The sequence below is a fragment of the Corapipo altera genome, unplaced genomic scaffold (genome assembly GCF_003945725.1).
Source record: "Corapipo altera isolate COAL_440 unplaced genomic scaffold, ASM394572v1 107b, whole genome shotgun sequence".
Taxonomy (NCBI): Eukaryota; Metazoa; Chordata; class Aves; order Passeriformes; family Pipridae; genus Corapipo; species Corapipo altera.
The window spans coordinates 195,935-212,615 of record NW_020884951.1 but is presented as its reverse complement, the minus strand read 5'-3'; the positions used below and the strand labels follow the sequence as shown (position 1 = coordinate 212,615).

Sequence of the window (16,681 nt, the reverse complement as noted above, 5' to 3'; positions counted from 1 at the left end):
ACACTGGCTGCAGCACTGAGCACTCCCCTCACACCTCGCAGCATTTACAGCTCCCCTGCCACATCTGGGAGGGTGCTGAGCACACAGCAGCACTGAGACTCAGGGGAGACCACACCACAGGCATTGGGGCTGGACAGGGCAGCAAAGGATACAGGGTTTAGTGGCAGATACAGGGTTTAGGCATTCAGGTGCAGGATTCAGTGGTAGAAAGCATAGCATCACCTGGAAAGTACTATACTAGGAGGACTATTTTTTGTGGCTGGAAAGTCACAAGAAGCAGCCCCTCCAATCCACCCTCAGACTCTCTCCATGCTGTTCCCTCCAGCCTGGGTCACCTGGGCAGCCAAGCACACAGTCCTGCACTCCTGTGATGGAAAGGAGCACCCTAAGGAGCACTGTGAATGCATCACACACATAGTGTTCCCCCACCAGCCTTTCACACTCAATATGGGCAGAGAAAATACTTTTTCTTTCTGCGGCAGCTTTCAGAGACTTCCCATCATCAGCCATCAGCCCTGCTGAGGTTCTGAAGGTCTCCATTCCTGTGTGATACCCAGGCTGTTGAGCAGGGCTGCAGCTCTTCACATCAGCTTCAAGTGCAATTTGGTGTGTGTCTCTCAGGTGCAGACTCACACCCATGTCTCCTGCCCACACGTGTCCCTTTCTCCCCTGCATCACACTTGGGGACACAGCACCCTCATATAAAGGCTGTGAGCATGTCCTTGGTAGGCTGGTCCCCCGTGGATCACATTCAGTTCAGGCTTTGCTCCTACAATTTCCTTTAGGAAATTTATCGAGAACCTCTAGTCCCACAGTTAATTTTTTTCCCCAAATGCTTGATGTAAATGTCTTTGCAGGTGGTTTACATGCACTTACTCTTATTCCAACACAATCTTTCAGCATAAATAATTCCTTACCTTATCTAGAGTAAACACTCTGCTATATTTACAGATATCAATCATTCTACTTCCACCTGTGTTTTGCTAGTCACAGCACTTCCAGCTCTCCCAGTCTCACAAGATGGGGCCCTCCATCCCTCCCCAGGCTCAGGTCTGTTTTCCCTTCTATTCCAGTGTGAATGCCTTTCCTAGCACTGAGATCCGTGTTCCTCGTGCCCTGCATGATGCCCTACCCCCCCTCCACATCTGCACATGGGCGAGCCTGAGCACTGGGGCAGGATGCCACAGGAGGGGTCCCCACCTCTCCCCATGCCTGGGTGCCGGCCCCAGGCTGCAGCCCTGTGCACTGGGAGCTCCCTCCCTGCCTCCCACGTGCTCTGCCACTGGCCTCTCCCTGCCCAGGATGAGAATGTTTTTTTTCCCAGCCCCGGGTCAGGCTCTCACCAGCAACTAATTAGAAAGCAGCCCTGGCTTTGTCAGGCTGGGCAGCGGGACCTGCATGGGCTCCCTTCCCTAGAGCAGCATCAGCGGGGTGTTTGCTCACAGTTGCAGCATCCCAGGCACAGCTGACACCTACCTTCAGAGTGGTGGGAGAGGGTGAGCAGGCTGACACAGGAGGCACCGATGCCGGAGCCGAAGACCGTGATCCGCAAGGGATCTCCCCCAAAGAAGGCGATGTTCTCGCTGACCCAGCGCAGGGCCTGTATCTGGTCCAGCAGCCCATAATTGCCCTTGGCAGCCTGGTCCCCTGTGCTCAGGAACCCTGAGGGCCAAGGGGAGCCCAGTTAGGGATGAGGAAGCAGGGAATGTCCTGATCTCCCACCCCCCTTTCCCAGGCATAGGGGAGCTTCTATGGGACCCTGTACCACTACAACATGAGACCCCACTACCCAGAGAGTTCTAAGCTGGAGCAGGGACACCTCGAGCTCCAGCCACCCTCTGCACAGCAGAGAGGGGTGAAAGGCTGAGAGTGCAGCTGCAAGCCCAGGGGAGCCTCTTCAGCCAACAGTGACACAGTAAAGGGCATAAAGCTCTGTCCTACTCATACCACCACCTGTGCTAAGAATGGCTCAAGACAGCTCACACATGCTCCAGGGAAAGCTGAGAAAGCATCAGTGGCTGCAGGAAGGCTGAGTGCCTGCACAGCCAATGCTTTCCATGGACCAGCATGGACTGGAGGAGGCCCTGTAAATGTAAGGAGGTGGGCTGAGCTGAGAGGAACTGACTGCAGCTTAAAATACAAAGGCTCTCAGTGAGGAAGAAGCTGAGAAGTTTTCAATAGCAAAGGGAACACCCAAGATTAAGTTATCACCGGTTTTGTTTGGTTTGACTCTAAGCAGGAAGCCAAAACCACAGTCCTTAGTTAAAATCCAGGCAGGTAATCCCAGCACACAGGGAGTGGCCCCAGTGCTGTGCTGGCACTTGGAGGTGGTCTGGCTGGGTGCACCACTTCAATGGAAATGATGAAGGCACAACTTAAGTCTAATGTCATATTGTGACTCATGCCTCTTAAGTTTGCATCTGTTCATCCTAAAGGGTCAATTTTTAATTTAAAAGGTCTTAAGTAGGTTTGTTTTTACTGAAAAGCTTATTTTCTACTGGGTAACTGTCGTCTGCAAGAAAGTCTGGGGTCTGAGGGCTATCAGAGGGATGTGCTGTCTCAGGTACTAGCTGGGAGCCCAGCTGCCAAGAGAGAACACCATGCTAGGCTGGATGGCTAGTAAGAGAGCCAGCCCTGACAGCAGCTTGGTTGGGAAGGAGCTTTTCCCAAACCTTTTCACCCCTTGTTCTCACTGCTGCTAAGGGAAGCAGCAGTGTGCTCCACACAAGTCCCCTGTGTCTCAGCCCCTGGGGGTTTCTGCTGCAGCAAGCAGGGCACTGCACTGCCTTTTGACCTGGTGTCCTCATGCTGCCTCTCTAGGTCACCAGTGCTTGTGAAAATGGGACTGCTGCCCTTCTCTGTATGGCACCTGACACCCTTCTGTGGTCCCCTCTGCAGGTGGCCAGGCCATGGTGGGTGGTTGAGGGGGTCCCAGCAGCTCAACTGGTTTGGAGAACAGTCTGTGCCCAGGGAGGGAGAGCTGCCAGGTCCCCAGGACAGCCAGGCAGTACCCGCTGGCACCTCACCGCTCTGAGCCCTCTCAGGAGGAGATGCTGGGTAAACACATTTATTATTCATTTAACCACAAACCAATATTTGCTTTCAGTTGAGCCAGTTTGTGTAAATGAGCCGGGGGGGGGGCCGGTGCCAGGACCCAGACTGCGCTGCGACCGCGTGCTGGGGGTTCTGCCACGTGGCACCGCGCTTGGCAGCCAGGGCGGAAGGCAGGGGCCGTGCCCGCAGCGCATCCCGCCGGCCCCACGCCCCCCTCCGCCCCTTTCCCGGCTGGTTCAAGCCCGGTCAGACACAGGGGTTGTCCCACTGCCCGGCTGTGCTGACGGCACAGCCCACGCCGGCCAGCTCATACCGAGCACTCCAACGCGGTAGTTCAGGGTGATGACTATCACGTTCCCGTAGCTGGCCAGGATGCTGCCGTCTATCATGTTCCCCGTGCCCTCCATGTACGAGCCACCGTGGATATACACCATCACCGGCTTGGCCCCGCTGTCCCGGATGTCTGGAAGGAGAGGTGGTTAAACACAGGACCCCACCGACAGCCGCAGCACCCTGCCCGACAGGCAGACCAAGTACAAGGGCAATGCCAGCTGCCAGGACCAGGGAGGGGGCTTAGGAGCCAAAGCCAGAGCTCTCCTGGGGGCCACAGCATGGACCTCCAAAGCCAAACACCACTAAACCAACCCTGCCAGCCCTTCTCCGGGTGGTGGCAATCGCTGCACCGTCCCCACACTGCTGTCCCCTCGGGGGTGTGAGCACAGTGTGGGAGGGGTGCTGGCTGGACCCCGCTGCTCTTCCCCAGAGCTGGGCTCTGGCATCGTGCGGGAGCCAGACCAGCTCTGTTGTGGGTGGGAGTTGCAGAGTCCAGCCTTGGGATGCAGCCCCACATCCTGCCTTTGGCTGGACCCAAGTGCTCCGGGAGTCCTGGAAGCTGGCATTGTGGGGGGGGGGCAGGGATGGGGGTGTGCAGGACCTAGAAGGTGGGGGGGCCACTAACGTGTGCTCCAATATCTCACTCTCTCACCCTCCCTTCCCATCCCCCTAGGAAGGCAGAGACCTGCCTGCTGTCAGGATGTGAACCCACGGCACCCCAGTGCCCAGACACAGACATGGTGATGAGGCAGACGGTGTATGCACGTGTGTGTGTCAGGAGGTGAGCACAGCATCTGGACAAGGACAGGGATGAGGCATGGAGTGAGGATGGGGAACAGGACCCTGAGGGCCGGGGAGGAAGGACTGCAGGAGCCTGGGGGACAGGGAGCAGCCACGCTCCCTCTCTCAGCTGGTCCTGTCCAGGGGACATCCTGCCCCTTCTGCCCCACTGGCCTGTGATCCCTCATGGAGTCACATCCATCCACAGGGGAACAACACCCACGCTTGGGCTCTTGGTGCATCTCGCCCATGTTACACAGAGGAGGTGGTTGCACCCATCATGGACACAGTGCCAGGTCCCAAATGCCTGTGCTGCCCAGCCCTGTGCTGGGCTGGCGAGCCAGCACTGATGGACTTTGTCCTCCCTCATACTCTCCCGCACCCAGTACCTTGCTCGGGTGGGCTGGCAGTGCCTGCTTGGCCCCAGCTGCCCCACCCAGCTGCTGCTCCCTGCCCGCCTCCCTGGCTGCCAGCCCCCACCACAGTCCATGCAGGGCTGCACTCCGGGGGCACAGCCACACCATCTCAGTGCTGATGCCCAGCTGGGGTGGACATGCTCTCTCACACCCACCTAACCTCTGTCCATGTCCACTCCTCCCTGTGGCTTGCCCATGGGAGGGGGGCTGCAGACCAGGCTGACGGCTACCTGTGGCCATCCTCACCTTCAGCTGTGGCCCATGGCATGGCTAAAGGTGGCCTCCCTTCCCCATAGAAAACCTCTTCCCTCCAGGAGAATGAGGCTATGCCAAAAGCAAAACCTGTGCTGGCTCTTTTCCTATCACCAGGATGTAGCCAGACAAATGCACAGACCAGAGGAGCAAAAAATGCTGGCAGCTCTTCTGTGTGGCAGAGCTACATCAGGACAACTTTTTCCAGGGCCACCTGCTTGAAATGTGAAGGGCAGGAAGATCAGTGCCCGTGCCCATGTCTTCTCCCTGCTGCACGCTCCCACTGACACACAAAGGGACATCCTTGCAGAAGAATGTCAGCAATGTACAGAGATGTACCAGGGAATAAACAGCTCCTAATTGCTGCAGCACAGTTTGGTGTGTTGGGATTTAGCACAGTCAAGTCACTCAGGCTGAATGCCAATTTACACCCTGGTACAAGAGATCCTGGGGCACAGGTTAGCGGGAGTAAACAACCAGGGTTTAGTACTGCCAAGGAAAAAGTTTTTCATCTATTTCCCAGATCCTAAAAGCCATCTGCCAGGCTGTGTTCTAGCTGCCCTGGGCCTTCTGCACACCCTGAGGTTTTACTGTCCTCAGCACATTCGAGCTGCACCCTGGCCAGATCTTCCTCCTACCTCTCTTCACATCTCTGCAGCCAAACACACCGGCTCCGTACCCTGCAGATGAACGACCCCGTTTTACTAAAAATAGCTTATCCTGCAGCTTTCTTAGCCCTGGTGTACATCCAGAATCACATCTGCTTGAAAGCCCACTTGCTCTGCCTTGACTGGTGCTGATGCTCTGCTTGCAAGCAAGACCTCACTTCCACTGGGTGAGGAAGTAGAGAAGTTAACAGAAACCAAGTGGACCTTGGGTCTCCTGGGCATGGCCAGATACCCTTTGAGTGCCAAGGGTTCAGGCTGCTGGCACAGCCACCCTGGGTTGGTGCCCGTGGCGGGGCCAGGCAAGAGTGGAGGGGGAGGTTGTTGGCTCCCAGCTGCACTTATCCAAACGGCTCCGGGGGGATGAGGCTGGAGGTGGGATGTGACCGGGCTCAGGGTGAAATGGGCCCAGGTGCCCGAGGGCTCCTCTCCTCCCAAGCTGCCATGCTTCCTCCCTGCACCTCGCTCAAAATGAGCAGGAGCAAACTTCTCCTAAGGCAGAAAAAAACCCCATGAGCTTTCCCCCGCCCTCAGGAGGAGGGGAAGGTCCTGGGTGCCCTGCACAGCCGGCCAGCCTGCCCCCCACCCCGAGCAGCTGCCTGGCACGGCAGACAGACACACACAGGGCTCCCTGGAGGTGGCAGCGGATGGCGGGCAAACGGAGCTGCTTTGCGTGTCATGCAGTGGCAGCCTCGAGCACAGAAATACCTTCGTCTTCATCACCGTCATTATCCGCTAAGTCCTCGCCCTGTTTCTTAGCGCTGGCTCCTAGGGACCAAACACGAGGAGACAGAACAAAAAAAGGAAAAGGAAAGGAAATAGAAACAAAACAACAAAAAGAAAAAAAAAAAGAAAAAAAACACAACAGAAAAAAAAAAAGAGAATTCAAAAATAGCATGATAGCAGAGACGGTGGGGCCAGGCCGGTGCCCCACAGCACTGCTGGCTACTCACACTGCACCTCTCCCAGAGCCAGGGCAGTGTAGGGCACGGGCAGGACTGCCCCGGGAGCTGTGCCAGGATGCCACTTCACCTGGACCCCTTCCCAGATCCTCCCTGGGGAGGGCCAGGGTGGCAGGGAAGAGGCGAGTGGGGCTGTGGCAGCGTCAGCGCTGGTGGTGGATCAGTCTTTCAAAGCACTTGCGGATCCTCCTGCATTCCCTCAGCTCCCTGCTCCAGGCAAGGCTCCCTCTCCTACCACCCAGGTGCAAGCAGGAGCCCTGCTCCTAGCTCTGCTGCCACTGGGGACAACTGTCCTCTGTCACCAGCAGAGCTCACACAAAGGGTTGCCCTGCATGGCCACTGACCACCAGGCAGGGTCCTGCCCATCACCCCCAGGTGGTGCATGGCCCCTTGTTGTGCCTGGCACAGCAGTGTCACCAACCACTGGAGCCATCACATGAGACCACCACAGCAGCTGCAGGGAGCCCTCATGACAGGGGCTGCCCTGTGCTGCTCAGCTCCATCCTGCACCAACTCCCTTCTTAAAAGACTCATTGCCTGTTTCACTGAGGATTGCGAAGGCACCAACCAGGGTGACCTAACCAAGGCAGAACCCTGAACATACTGGTTTCTGTAATGTCCTGAACACCTCACGTTGCGTGGCCAGCCCGGCAGCCCCAGCCCAGCACTGTGGAATGCTGCTGTGGATGGTGTGCAGTGAGCACGGCACTTCCCAAGCTCCAAGCAGCCAGTGGGAGACAGGAGAGGCGGCCTGTGGGCAGGCAGGGAGCAGGATTGTTGCAGATCTGTACCAAAGGTCTGTTCCTGCAAAGGACTGCCTGTCCATGTGGGCACAAAGGTGAGTGGTGCCATCCCTGTGCTCTGGAGCCTCGAATTTCAGGAAGAGGCTGTGCTCTCCATATCCCCTCAGAGCTTCAGACCAGCACCTGCTGTCTGCAGCTGACCAGAGCAGCAGACCAGTCCTCTGCTCCCTAATGCATGAAACGAAAAGAAAGTTCCCTAGGTGCTGGTGAGCTCTGGGGTGACAACAGGGTTTCCCTCAGGCAGGACTGTCCAGTGACTCTCCCCTGAAACACAGGGCTCCAACATCCCTCCAGACACCTGGCTGATCCCAGAGTCCTGCTGCTGCCACCAATGGGCCCCATCAGCACCACAGCAAGGGTTTTGCACAGCCTGCAGTAAGGCTCCCACAGGCAAGGGACAGCCCTGTGGCTGCATGGAACTATGAGACTAAAAGCACAAAACTGGAAGACAAAACTGGAAGACAAAAATCAGGGAGTTGTTTTCACTGTCACTCTGGGAGTGATATTCTGCAGGTGACACGGGATGTGGATAAAAGAGATGGTAGCATGACAGTATTTGAATTTAAAAGGAATCTGTTATGGGGGAGTAAGAGGTCTGAAATGGCCACGAGGCAGCTCCATTGGGGCAAGAGGCTTGCAGAATGCCTTAAGCAGGCATGACCTGCTGGAGAAAGTCTGGAGAAGCAGCAACAGGAAATCTAGAAAAATCTAGAAGGCATGAAAAGTTTGCAGAAGGCTGGGTCACACCAATACCAGGAGCAGAGGTATGATGGGAGCTACAGCAGTATCCCAACACATGAAGGGCTACTGTGAGGTGGTGAGGTGGAAGAGTAAGTCCTTCTCTTCTGCACAGAGCACAGGCAACTCTGAATTCACATGAGGCAGAACGAGAAGAAAACCTTCCTGCCAGAAAGGACAGGAAAGTTCTAGAAGAGGCGATCTGGGGAGGTGTTTAAGACCAGGTGAGACACACCATCAGGAAGAGGCGAAGTAGAGTTGCTCCTGCCCAGGGCAGGGATGGATCAGCTGCGTCCTGTGCCATCCTGATCTTCTCCAACTCAGAGCTCACCTCCCGACCTACCCCTGCTGTGCTCCAGCCCCGCCTCCTCACCTCCTGCTTCACCACCCAACCCCCCCCCCCCCCCCCGAGCATCTCACATCATTCTCCTGTTTTCTCCCAGCACCACGCCCCATCCCTGTCACCTCTCGCCCCAGCACCTCAGCCCCAGCATTCCCCCTTCCTGCTGCCTCCTTCCCGCTCTCCCTCCCCATCCCACCCCCCAGCTCTGCTGGGCGCGTGCGGCCGCTCGGCCTCTCTGCAGGAGGCTGCAGGCTTGACCTGCTGTGTCTTCATTAGGAAGAGCTGCAAGCCCAGAAAGCACTTAAATGGCGAAGTGCTCATGCAATATTTGCTAACCGGTGCTACGTGCCAACCTCTTGGTACTGCTAAGGGATAGGGATTTTTCTCTAATGATGACCACAGGCAGTGAGCCTTCATCACACCGTGCTGCAGAGCTGGGAAGCTGATCACAGGCAGCTGGAGATCATTTTCCACTGCCAAAGGCCCTGGTGCTTTTGAACCTCTGAGAACAGCCAGGCTGCAGCCCTCCAGCCCGGTCTCCTTTAGGGGGCAAAGGTCTCCATGAAGATGAGGGTGGAGGAATCAGCTATGAGGACCTGTCAGGCTGTAAGAGAGGGCAGTGGATAACATCTCTATGACCTGAGCAACTGTTCTGGCTGATCAGGGAGGGATCCAGCTGGAGACTGCTGCTGCAGAACTTAGAGATGGCTGGGACAAGCCTAAAGCACCCTGAGCTTCAGGTGCTACAGAAGAGATGGCAGAAAGCAGCACTTGGGGAGCTGAGCAAAGCAGGGGCACAGTGATGCAGGCCAGGGCAGAGGGGAACGGCAGGGGCATGTGTGTGGCAGAAGCAAAGCACGAGCCTTACCCATCAGCAGGAAGGTTCCAGGCTGCCTGGGGTTATGGCCAACACAGACTGTTGTGACCAAGTGGGCTTTTTACCTCTAGCTGCAATGTTCATTTTCAGCACAACCCACCGATGCCCCACAGCTCGTGAGAGCAATCACAGCTTCACTTCCCTCAACCACTCCTTGCACTTTGCTCCAATATCTCCTTCCACTGTCTACTGACATGTTCAGGGACACCCATCCCCGGAGATCTTCCTCTGCACTAACAAAGGCCACCATGCAGAGCCCTGCAGCACCTACTCTCATGGGGATGGGCTAAAGCCTGTGGATTCACAGCTGGAAAAACCAAAAAGGCTCATTCTCCTTACCCATCAAAAACACCCTCCACTAACCCAGTGTAAATGTCTGTTGTGCCACTTCACTTTAAGCTGACTGGGAAGTGACATTGTTCAGGCCGATAGGAAGGATGCATACGCTCTTATCTAAAGGCTCTAGAGAGATTTAAGCTCAAGTTCAGTAAAAAATAAAATCACTTCCCCCAAAACAGGGCCATCCACACTTGATTTATGCTATCTTAAGTAAACCATACCAACAGCGCTGACACCAGTGCAAACAGGGATAAAGGAGGGTGAGGAGCCTAAGTCCTTGGAGGCTTCATTCTCACCATGGTGTGGATAACACAAGAGCAGCAGCCTGAGCTGTCATCTTTCCAGATCCAAAAGTCTGTTCAGGGTGCCTGTAGGCAGCTCCAGCATCCTCTCCTCTGTGCAAGTGGGGCACCCACTCCCACAAAACAGCCACGATGCCTCAGGGAGCAGGAGCTGTCTGATGGCTACATGCACCCAAAGGTGCACCTGCCGCTGGCCACAGCACCTCAGCTGCTCCTCCAGGAGTGACAATGAACTGGACCAAGACTGATGCAGCTGTTGAACTTGCTGCTGCACAACCCCACAGGAAGGGGCAACTCTGCTGGGACCTTCCAGCCACCAGCCCTTGCTCCAAGACTGCAGCATACCTTGGTGCTGCCCAGCCCCTCCCTGTCCCGGAATGATGCAGAGGAGTTATTTCCATCCTTGAGCGGACTCGGTAAAAGCACTGCATCTTCTCACGCTCTGCTGCCTCCACCAGCACAAACACCTACCCTCACCTTTGCAAATCATTCCCCGGAGTGGAAGCAGAGCACCAGGGCGGTGGTCTGCTCAGCCAGCTCTGCAGAGCAGCAGGCTTTGAGGGGGCTGGGGAGAAGCTTCCAGCAAGGGAGCACTGCAGGGAAGCCTCAGCCAGTACTCGGGCAAATCCCCTTCTTGGAGAGCAGTGGAGAAGCCACGACGCTTTTTCCACAGAGCAGCCGAAGCCCATCCTGAGCCCAGGAGCTGCTGGGAGCTCCAGCCACCCTCACACAGCAGAGGAAGACACTGGACCTGCACATTGGTCTCTGCAGCATCGCAGGCTCTGCACAGCCCCAGCCAGAGAGATTTGGGCAGTCGCTAATGAAAACCGGGGAGGGCTGCTGAGTGCAGGGCAGCCACATTTTTTTCCCCTCCAAAAATGACATCCACCTCCACATGCCCTGCAGCATGGCTTGCCCAGGCTGCTGGTGAAGGGAAGGGAAAATCATCCTGGCACCTGCCACAGCCAAGCACAGGCTGGAAGTGTTGGCAGAACAAAGCAAAGGGCAGAGCTGCGTTTTGCACATAGGTACTGTATAGTGTGTGTGCGTGTTTGTGCGTGTACATGGTCTTTGGGTGGGCAAGGTTATTTTCACAGCAAAACCTGAGCCTCATCTGAGCCTCAGCACTCTCAGCTCCCCTGGCACCATGCATGGGTAGTTATTCTCAAAGCACCACTGGCCTGTCTTGCTCCCAGAGAAAGGACCAACGTGTGTGGAAGAGACTGGCATTTAGGAAATTTCCATGCAGGAAATTAGTGTGGGCAACTGGGTGGGGAAACAGGGGTGTTTTTCTGTCCCAGAGATAAACTATGATAAATTCTCAGACCTCCGTCTGCTATGAAATACATTGAGCTTAGGGGTGGCAGAAATCATGAAAACTCCAGTAAGGTGGGAGCATTTTCAACCACCAAAATACTGTTCTGCAAGAGGAGAGCTCATCACTGTTCATATGTTGCCTTAGAAATTATAATCATGAATATTCCAGAATGAGCCAATCTTCAAATTTTCAGCCCAAGGAAATCAGCACTGCAGGTACATTATCCTCACCCCAAACATTACTAACTCAAGACATACGATAAGAGGCGGAGGAGCCTCTGTGTCTCATCACAAGTGACTCAATTAATTCAAGCCAATGGCCACCAGAGCCTGGTTGGAGCTGAAGAGCACTGCCAGTGTCTGGGTGCTTTAATTCCTGGCACGTCACACCTGGATGCCCAAATGGCCAGCATGGGGGATCCGCTGGTCCATCCAACAGAGCCCAGTGGGGGCAGTGGGAATGTCCCCCAACAGCTCTGCAGGAGGTGGCCAGAGGCAACTGCAGATGGGCTGCAGAGAAACCCTGCCCATGAGCAGTGCCAGCGGGAAGGGAAAACCGGACAAGCACACCCAAGGTGTTTGGCCATGCCTTATATTGTCCCCTTCTCCAGCCATAACCTGGACCTCGCTTCCCTGGCCCTGTCTATGGGGCTGGGGGTGGCGGGGGTCTGCCAGCCCTGGCAGCCGGTGGGAGGGCCGGGAGAGGAAGCGCTTTGAAGTGGCTGGTGATCACTGGCACAGCCGGCTCCGGAGGCAGCGTGCAGAGACTCCCTAATGCGCCAGCCCTTTCAGGGGCAGCCTTGGCACTCAGAGAGATGGCGTGTGAATAGCCAGGACAGCAACAGGAAAAGCAAAGCAAAGAAACCAAACAACAGAACTGGGGGAAACGGCTGGAAGGAAAGCGCTCCCCAAACCTCCAAGCCCAGCTGCACTGGCCCCGACAAACCCAGGGGTGCAGGGAGGCAGAGGTCGGGATGCAGGGACCCTGCTGCCACAGGATACCCAGGACAGCAGCCTGTGCTGGCCAGACACCCTGTACTGAGCCTTTCAGAAGAGCTGGGCTGCCTGACTGTCCCCACGTTCATCTTTGGGATGCACAGAGCAGCCAGCTCTCCCTGTCTGCAAGGGGGCTGTGTGGTGGGATGGGTGAAGCACCACGTCTGATATGGGGCTGAGCCAGCTCCCATTTGCACATCTCTACTCTCTGGTCCATGCCACTGGTTGGGAATACAGGATCACTTAGGGGCAATGGGGGAAGCTCAGCTGAGGCAAGGCAAAGCAGAGAGGTGTCTGAACTGGAGGAGCTCAGCTTACCACGGGACAGCCAGGGCTCAGGGAGAATGCTGTGCCATGGGCTGGAGACCAAGTCCTCACTGGCAGGGCTGGCACAGGCATGGAGGTGTGAGCAGTGGGGAGCAGCCTTGGCAGGAACAAGGGCTGGGACACAACATGGCATGATTTACAGCCAGGAGAGGTTTTATGTTTTTAACCAAGAAACTCTGGATGCAAAATGACCAGGGATGGAACTGGGGAAAAGCTCAGCTCAGGACAGGCTGCAGTCCCCCATCACACAGGCCCTTCCCTGAGCAAGTCTGTACACCCCCAATGGGGGATGCACCCTAAGGGATGGGTGCATTTAAGTGCTACCTGCCATCAGAGGCTACCCCTCATACCCAGAGGCTGGGAGGCTGTTGGTGCCAGTGGGATGAAGGTGGGAAGGCAGGCTCAGCCCAGGAGGAGAAGCTGTTCTGAAAGGCCTGGAGCAACATGAGCATTGTCATGACCTAACCCCAGACCTGTACTCCCAGCTGGCCAGAGCATCCGTGGGACTCCTCCCAGTGGGAAGTGGGGGGTGGCAGGGTGGGCTGCTTGGAGGGCCCACAGCCTGGGTGGCGGCACAGAGAGGTGCCGGAGGAGTGTGCTGCAGGCCGGGGGCCAGACAGGCACCCCCTCACTCTCACTCTCTCTCTCTTTCCTCTCTGTGCCTCTCTGCCGGTCGGCTTGCTACATACCTCCTTTCCTACATATTTTCTTGTTGGGCTTTCGGGTGCATTCCTTGGAAATCCGTTTTACTGTAAAATGAATAAAAGACTACAAAATAACAGGAGGCTCCACTGGTGGGAGTGGGCATGCAATCACAACCACGCTGCTACCCTCCCGCCGCCCCCGGGACCGCGGGAGGTGGGGAGGGAGCGTCGCCATGGGAGGAAAACTCTGGGCCAGCCGTGCTGGGCGGGAAGGAAGGCATGATGCATTCCGTGGCCAAGGGCCCCAGAGACACAGGAGTGGAGCCAGCCAGCCTGGGAGAAGCCACTGGCCTGCCAGGCTGCTCTGTTGTGCACAGCAGACCCACTGCGGGTCCCTTCCAGCCCGCTGCAAATCCCTGGGGGCTTCCCGTTGCGGTGAGGCTGGGGCGGACACATGGGCAGGCACTGCCTCCTCTGCCCTCTACTTACAGTTCAGGTGGGATCCCCTACAAAGGAAAAGGTTAGACAAGGAGGCACCCAGCACCGCTCAGCCTCACCCCAACAGGACCGTGCCCCACGGGTCCCCAGCACCCCAGGCTCATCGCTCTGCCGCTGTCCCACCGGCGGACGGAGGAGCAGCCAAGCGACGTGTCTGCCGGTGCCCCCCAACCTCCCATCCATACCAGGGCCCAGAAAAGGGCTCTGTGGTCCCTTTCTTGCCGGAGCATCTTCCCAGGGAGAGGCAGAGAGTGTTCCTCCCAGCCGCAGCCCACGCCCACAACTAGCGCATGGACCTGGGGAGGGTGGGAAGCAGGGAGGAAGGACGAACTCGAACCAACTCAAGACAGAACCTGGCACTCGGCGCCTGGGGAGCACAAATCAGCTTGTCACTCTGTGGATCTGCGGTCAGAGAGTCGGATTCAGATTTAGCAATACAAGAGAGGAACCCGTGATGATGCCATGGAGGTGGAGGGGTGGGACCGGGAGGCGTGGAGGAGCAGGAGCACGCGAGACAGAGATGGCAGCTGAGGGCAAGAGGGCAAGCTGCGTGGCCAGAGAAAGCTTTCCACAAACAGACAGCATGCTGCAGGGTCCACAACCACATGCTTCAAACACAACACCCAGATGAGACCAACCACTGCTGGGGAGGGGTGGAGTGACCCCCCCCCTCGCCCTCCTGCGGTCACCCCAGTGGGGACTCACCATCCTCCGTGGGGATGTAGATGTTGAGGTACAGACAGTCCTCATTGGGGTCCTGGATGTATGTGGCCACGATATCCAAATTGGAGGTAAACCAGATGGGCAGCATGATCTCAGGAACGGCGTTGTGGATGTTCTGGGGGCAGACTGGTGAGAAGTGGGTAGCGTTCCTGATGCCTGACCAGGACGGTGGTGGCTCAGGGGGCATGAATCTCTTCTCCCCGACTGGGGGGGCAGCATAAGGAACCCCCAGGTACTGGTCCACAGGCCCCAGAATCTCACTGGGCAATGGCACACGCACCCCTCGTAACTTCCCATAGTGTGTGTTGACAGTTGGTGAGTAGACCTGGCCCTCCATCTGGACAACCATCGAGGCAAAGCTCAGGACCCAGAGGGTGAGATGCAGGTCCCAGCTGGCCACCAGCTCAGGCACTTGGAGAACAGGGGGGAAGAGAGGGCTTCTCCAGAGTATCAGCCACATTGTCCGGGAGAAACAGCACCAACATCCAGGCCTGAAGCTCCTGGGGTGAGGGCTCAGGGCATCCCCATCACATCAAGCCTCCGATTTGCCCGCCGGGAACACACGGAGCAGGAGAGCCGGGAGTCAGGAGCGTGCAGCCCAGCCACACCTTCTGCTGGGTGAGTCGGGAGATGTGCCACTGGCTCCTCACAGCCTCCCAGCTGCCCGCTGCTGCCTGCCTGCCAACGGCCCAGCCTGGAGGTGACTGCTGATACTGTGGAGAGATGGAGGGAATTAACAGCAGACTTGCTCTGGGAAGAGTTGAAGAGCTGCAGAGCAGAAGGAGCCAGGATCCCTGGCTGACCCTCCCACTCATGGGTGCTCATTGGCTCTGCCACTACCCAAGCAGGTGGCTCTGGGAGCTGGTAAACGTGGGCAGCACAAGTGGAGCATCTGCAGACACACGGACTGTGTCTGCCTGTGCCTCCAGAGCCTGTCCCAGCACTCAGGGGCCAGCCCTGCCCCTGCCCCTGCCCTGCCCAGGTGATCCCCACAGCCATCCTGGGCAGCAGCACTATGCCCCTGCCCCATGCTGCAGAAGGATATCAGCAGCAGATTATGGGTGCCAAGATAAGCAGGGCAGTGCCACATCCCTCCCCACAAGGAGCCTGTTGGACACCACTGGTGCCAAGCATGGCCCTGGCACAAGAGCCCAGTGGCATCTCCCGGCTCAGGTGGAGCAGCCTGCACTCACAGACCCTGCAGCCTGTGCTCCTTGCCTGGGCTGCTTGCTTCCCCGTTCGGGTGCCACCACCTCAGCTCATACACCCGAAAACCAGACCCACGCGTCCTACCAGGCACCCATCTCACCCACACACACGCTCTCCACCAGCTTTCCCCCTCCACGTGACACGGGCCGAAGCGGCAGGACCCCAGGATGGGAACAGCCACAGTGCTCCTGGGCATCTGCCCTCCCTCCCACCCGCTCCCTGCCCCGCCTGCCTCCGGGGCAACCCTGGGGAGGCAGAACTCTGCTCCCACATCCCCCCCAGCCGGGCTGGCAGCATCAGGGGGAGCAGCTGTGGCAGCCCCCGTGGGGCCCGCGAGGAAGGGAGGGCACTGCAGATGGGGACCCGCGGATGTGTGTCAGCGAGCAGCGCTCCTGTGCCAGGGAGCCCTCGCCGGAGGCTGTGTGGATTCTCAGCGCTCTGCCCTTCACCTCCCGCACCGCCTGTCGCATTCAGGGCTTATGTAAGTGCCCCCCCGGCTCCCCCCGACAGCACCGCCGCTCCCGGGGGACCCGGGCAAGGGAAGCCGCCGGGGCTGCACCCTCCCGGTGCTCCTCTCATCCCGGCGGGGCGGGCACGGCATCAGCGGGCGGCCGGCTCCGCTCCTCGGTGGGCGGATCTGCAGCCGGGTCCCTGCTAAAAGGCACGGCTTGGTGGCGGCTCAGAGGATGCTCGCTCGTCCTCTCTCAGCCACATGTCCTCACCCTGGGAGAGATGGCAGCGGTGGTGAGGCACCTCCGTTTTGCCCCAGGGCATCCTCTACATGCTCACCCGGTATATCCCTCCCAAGCTCAGAGGGGAGCAGAGTTGCCTTGAAATTATTGGAGCACAAAATAAGGGCTGTATGCAGATGGGAGGACGCAGCTCTGGTGGAGGTTCAGTTGGGCAGGGATTCCACAAATGGAGAACACCTCATCCAGTGAGGAAAATCCGCAGAAAAAAAACCCAAACAAAACCACCACCAAAAAAACCCACCCCAAACCCTCCAAAAAGCCAACCAACCAACCAACCAACCAAAAACAATAACAACAACAAAACAAAACAAAAAAAAACAAACAAAAAAAAAAAAAAAAAAAAAAAAAAAA

General features: G+C 57.2%; 1 protein-coding gene across 4 annotated transcripts in view; it reads right to left on the bottom strand.

Annotated features, from left to right (window-relative positions):
- NLGN3 (neuroligin 3) overlaps positions 1-16,681 on the bottom strand; it is a 40,169-nt gene that overhangs the window by 5,903 nt on the left and 17,585 nt on the right. For 2 of the 4 annotated variants that reach the window (XM_027663249.1, XM_027663248.1), the window contains exons 2-6: positions 14,352-15,082; positions 13,194-13,253; positions 6,209-6,268; positions 3,368-3,517; positions 1,477-1,662 (exon numbers count right to left, since the gene is read on the bottom strand). In XM_027663249.1, the coding sequence (XP_027519050.1) occupies positions 1,477-1,662; positions 3,368-3,517; positions 6,209-6,268; positions 13,194-13,253; positions 14,352-14,829 (934 nt within the window). In that variant the 5' untranslated portion in view covers positions 14,830-15,082. Of the gene's footprint in view, positions 1-1,476; positions 1,663-3,367; positions 3,518-6,208; positions 6,269-13,193; positions 13,254-14,351; positions 15,708-16,681 lie in introns of those variants that run through there. The other 2 variants (XM_027663250.1, XM_027663251.1) reach the window with 2 other exon arrangements.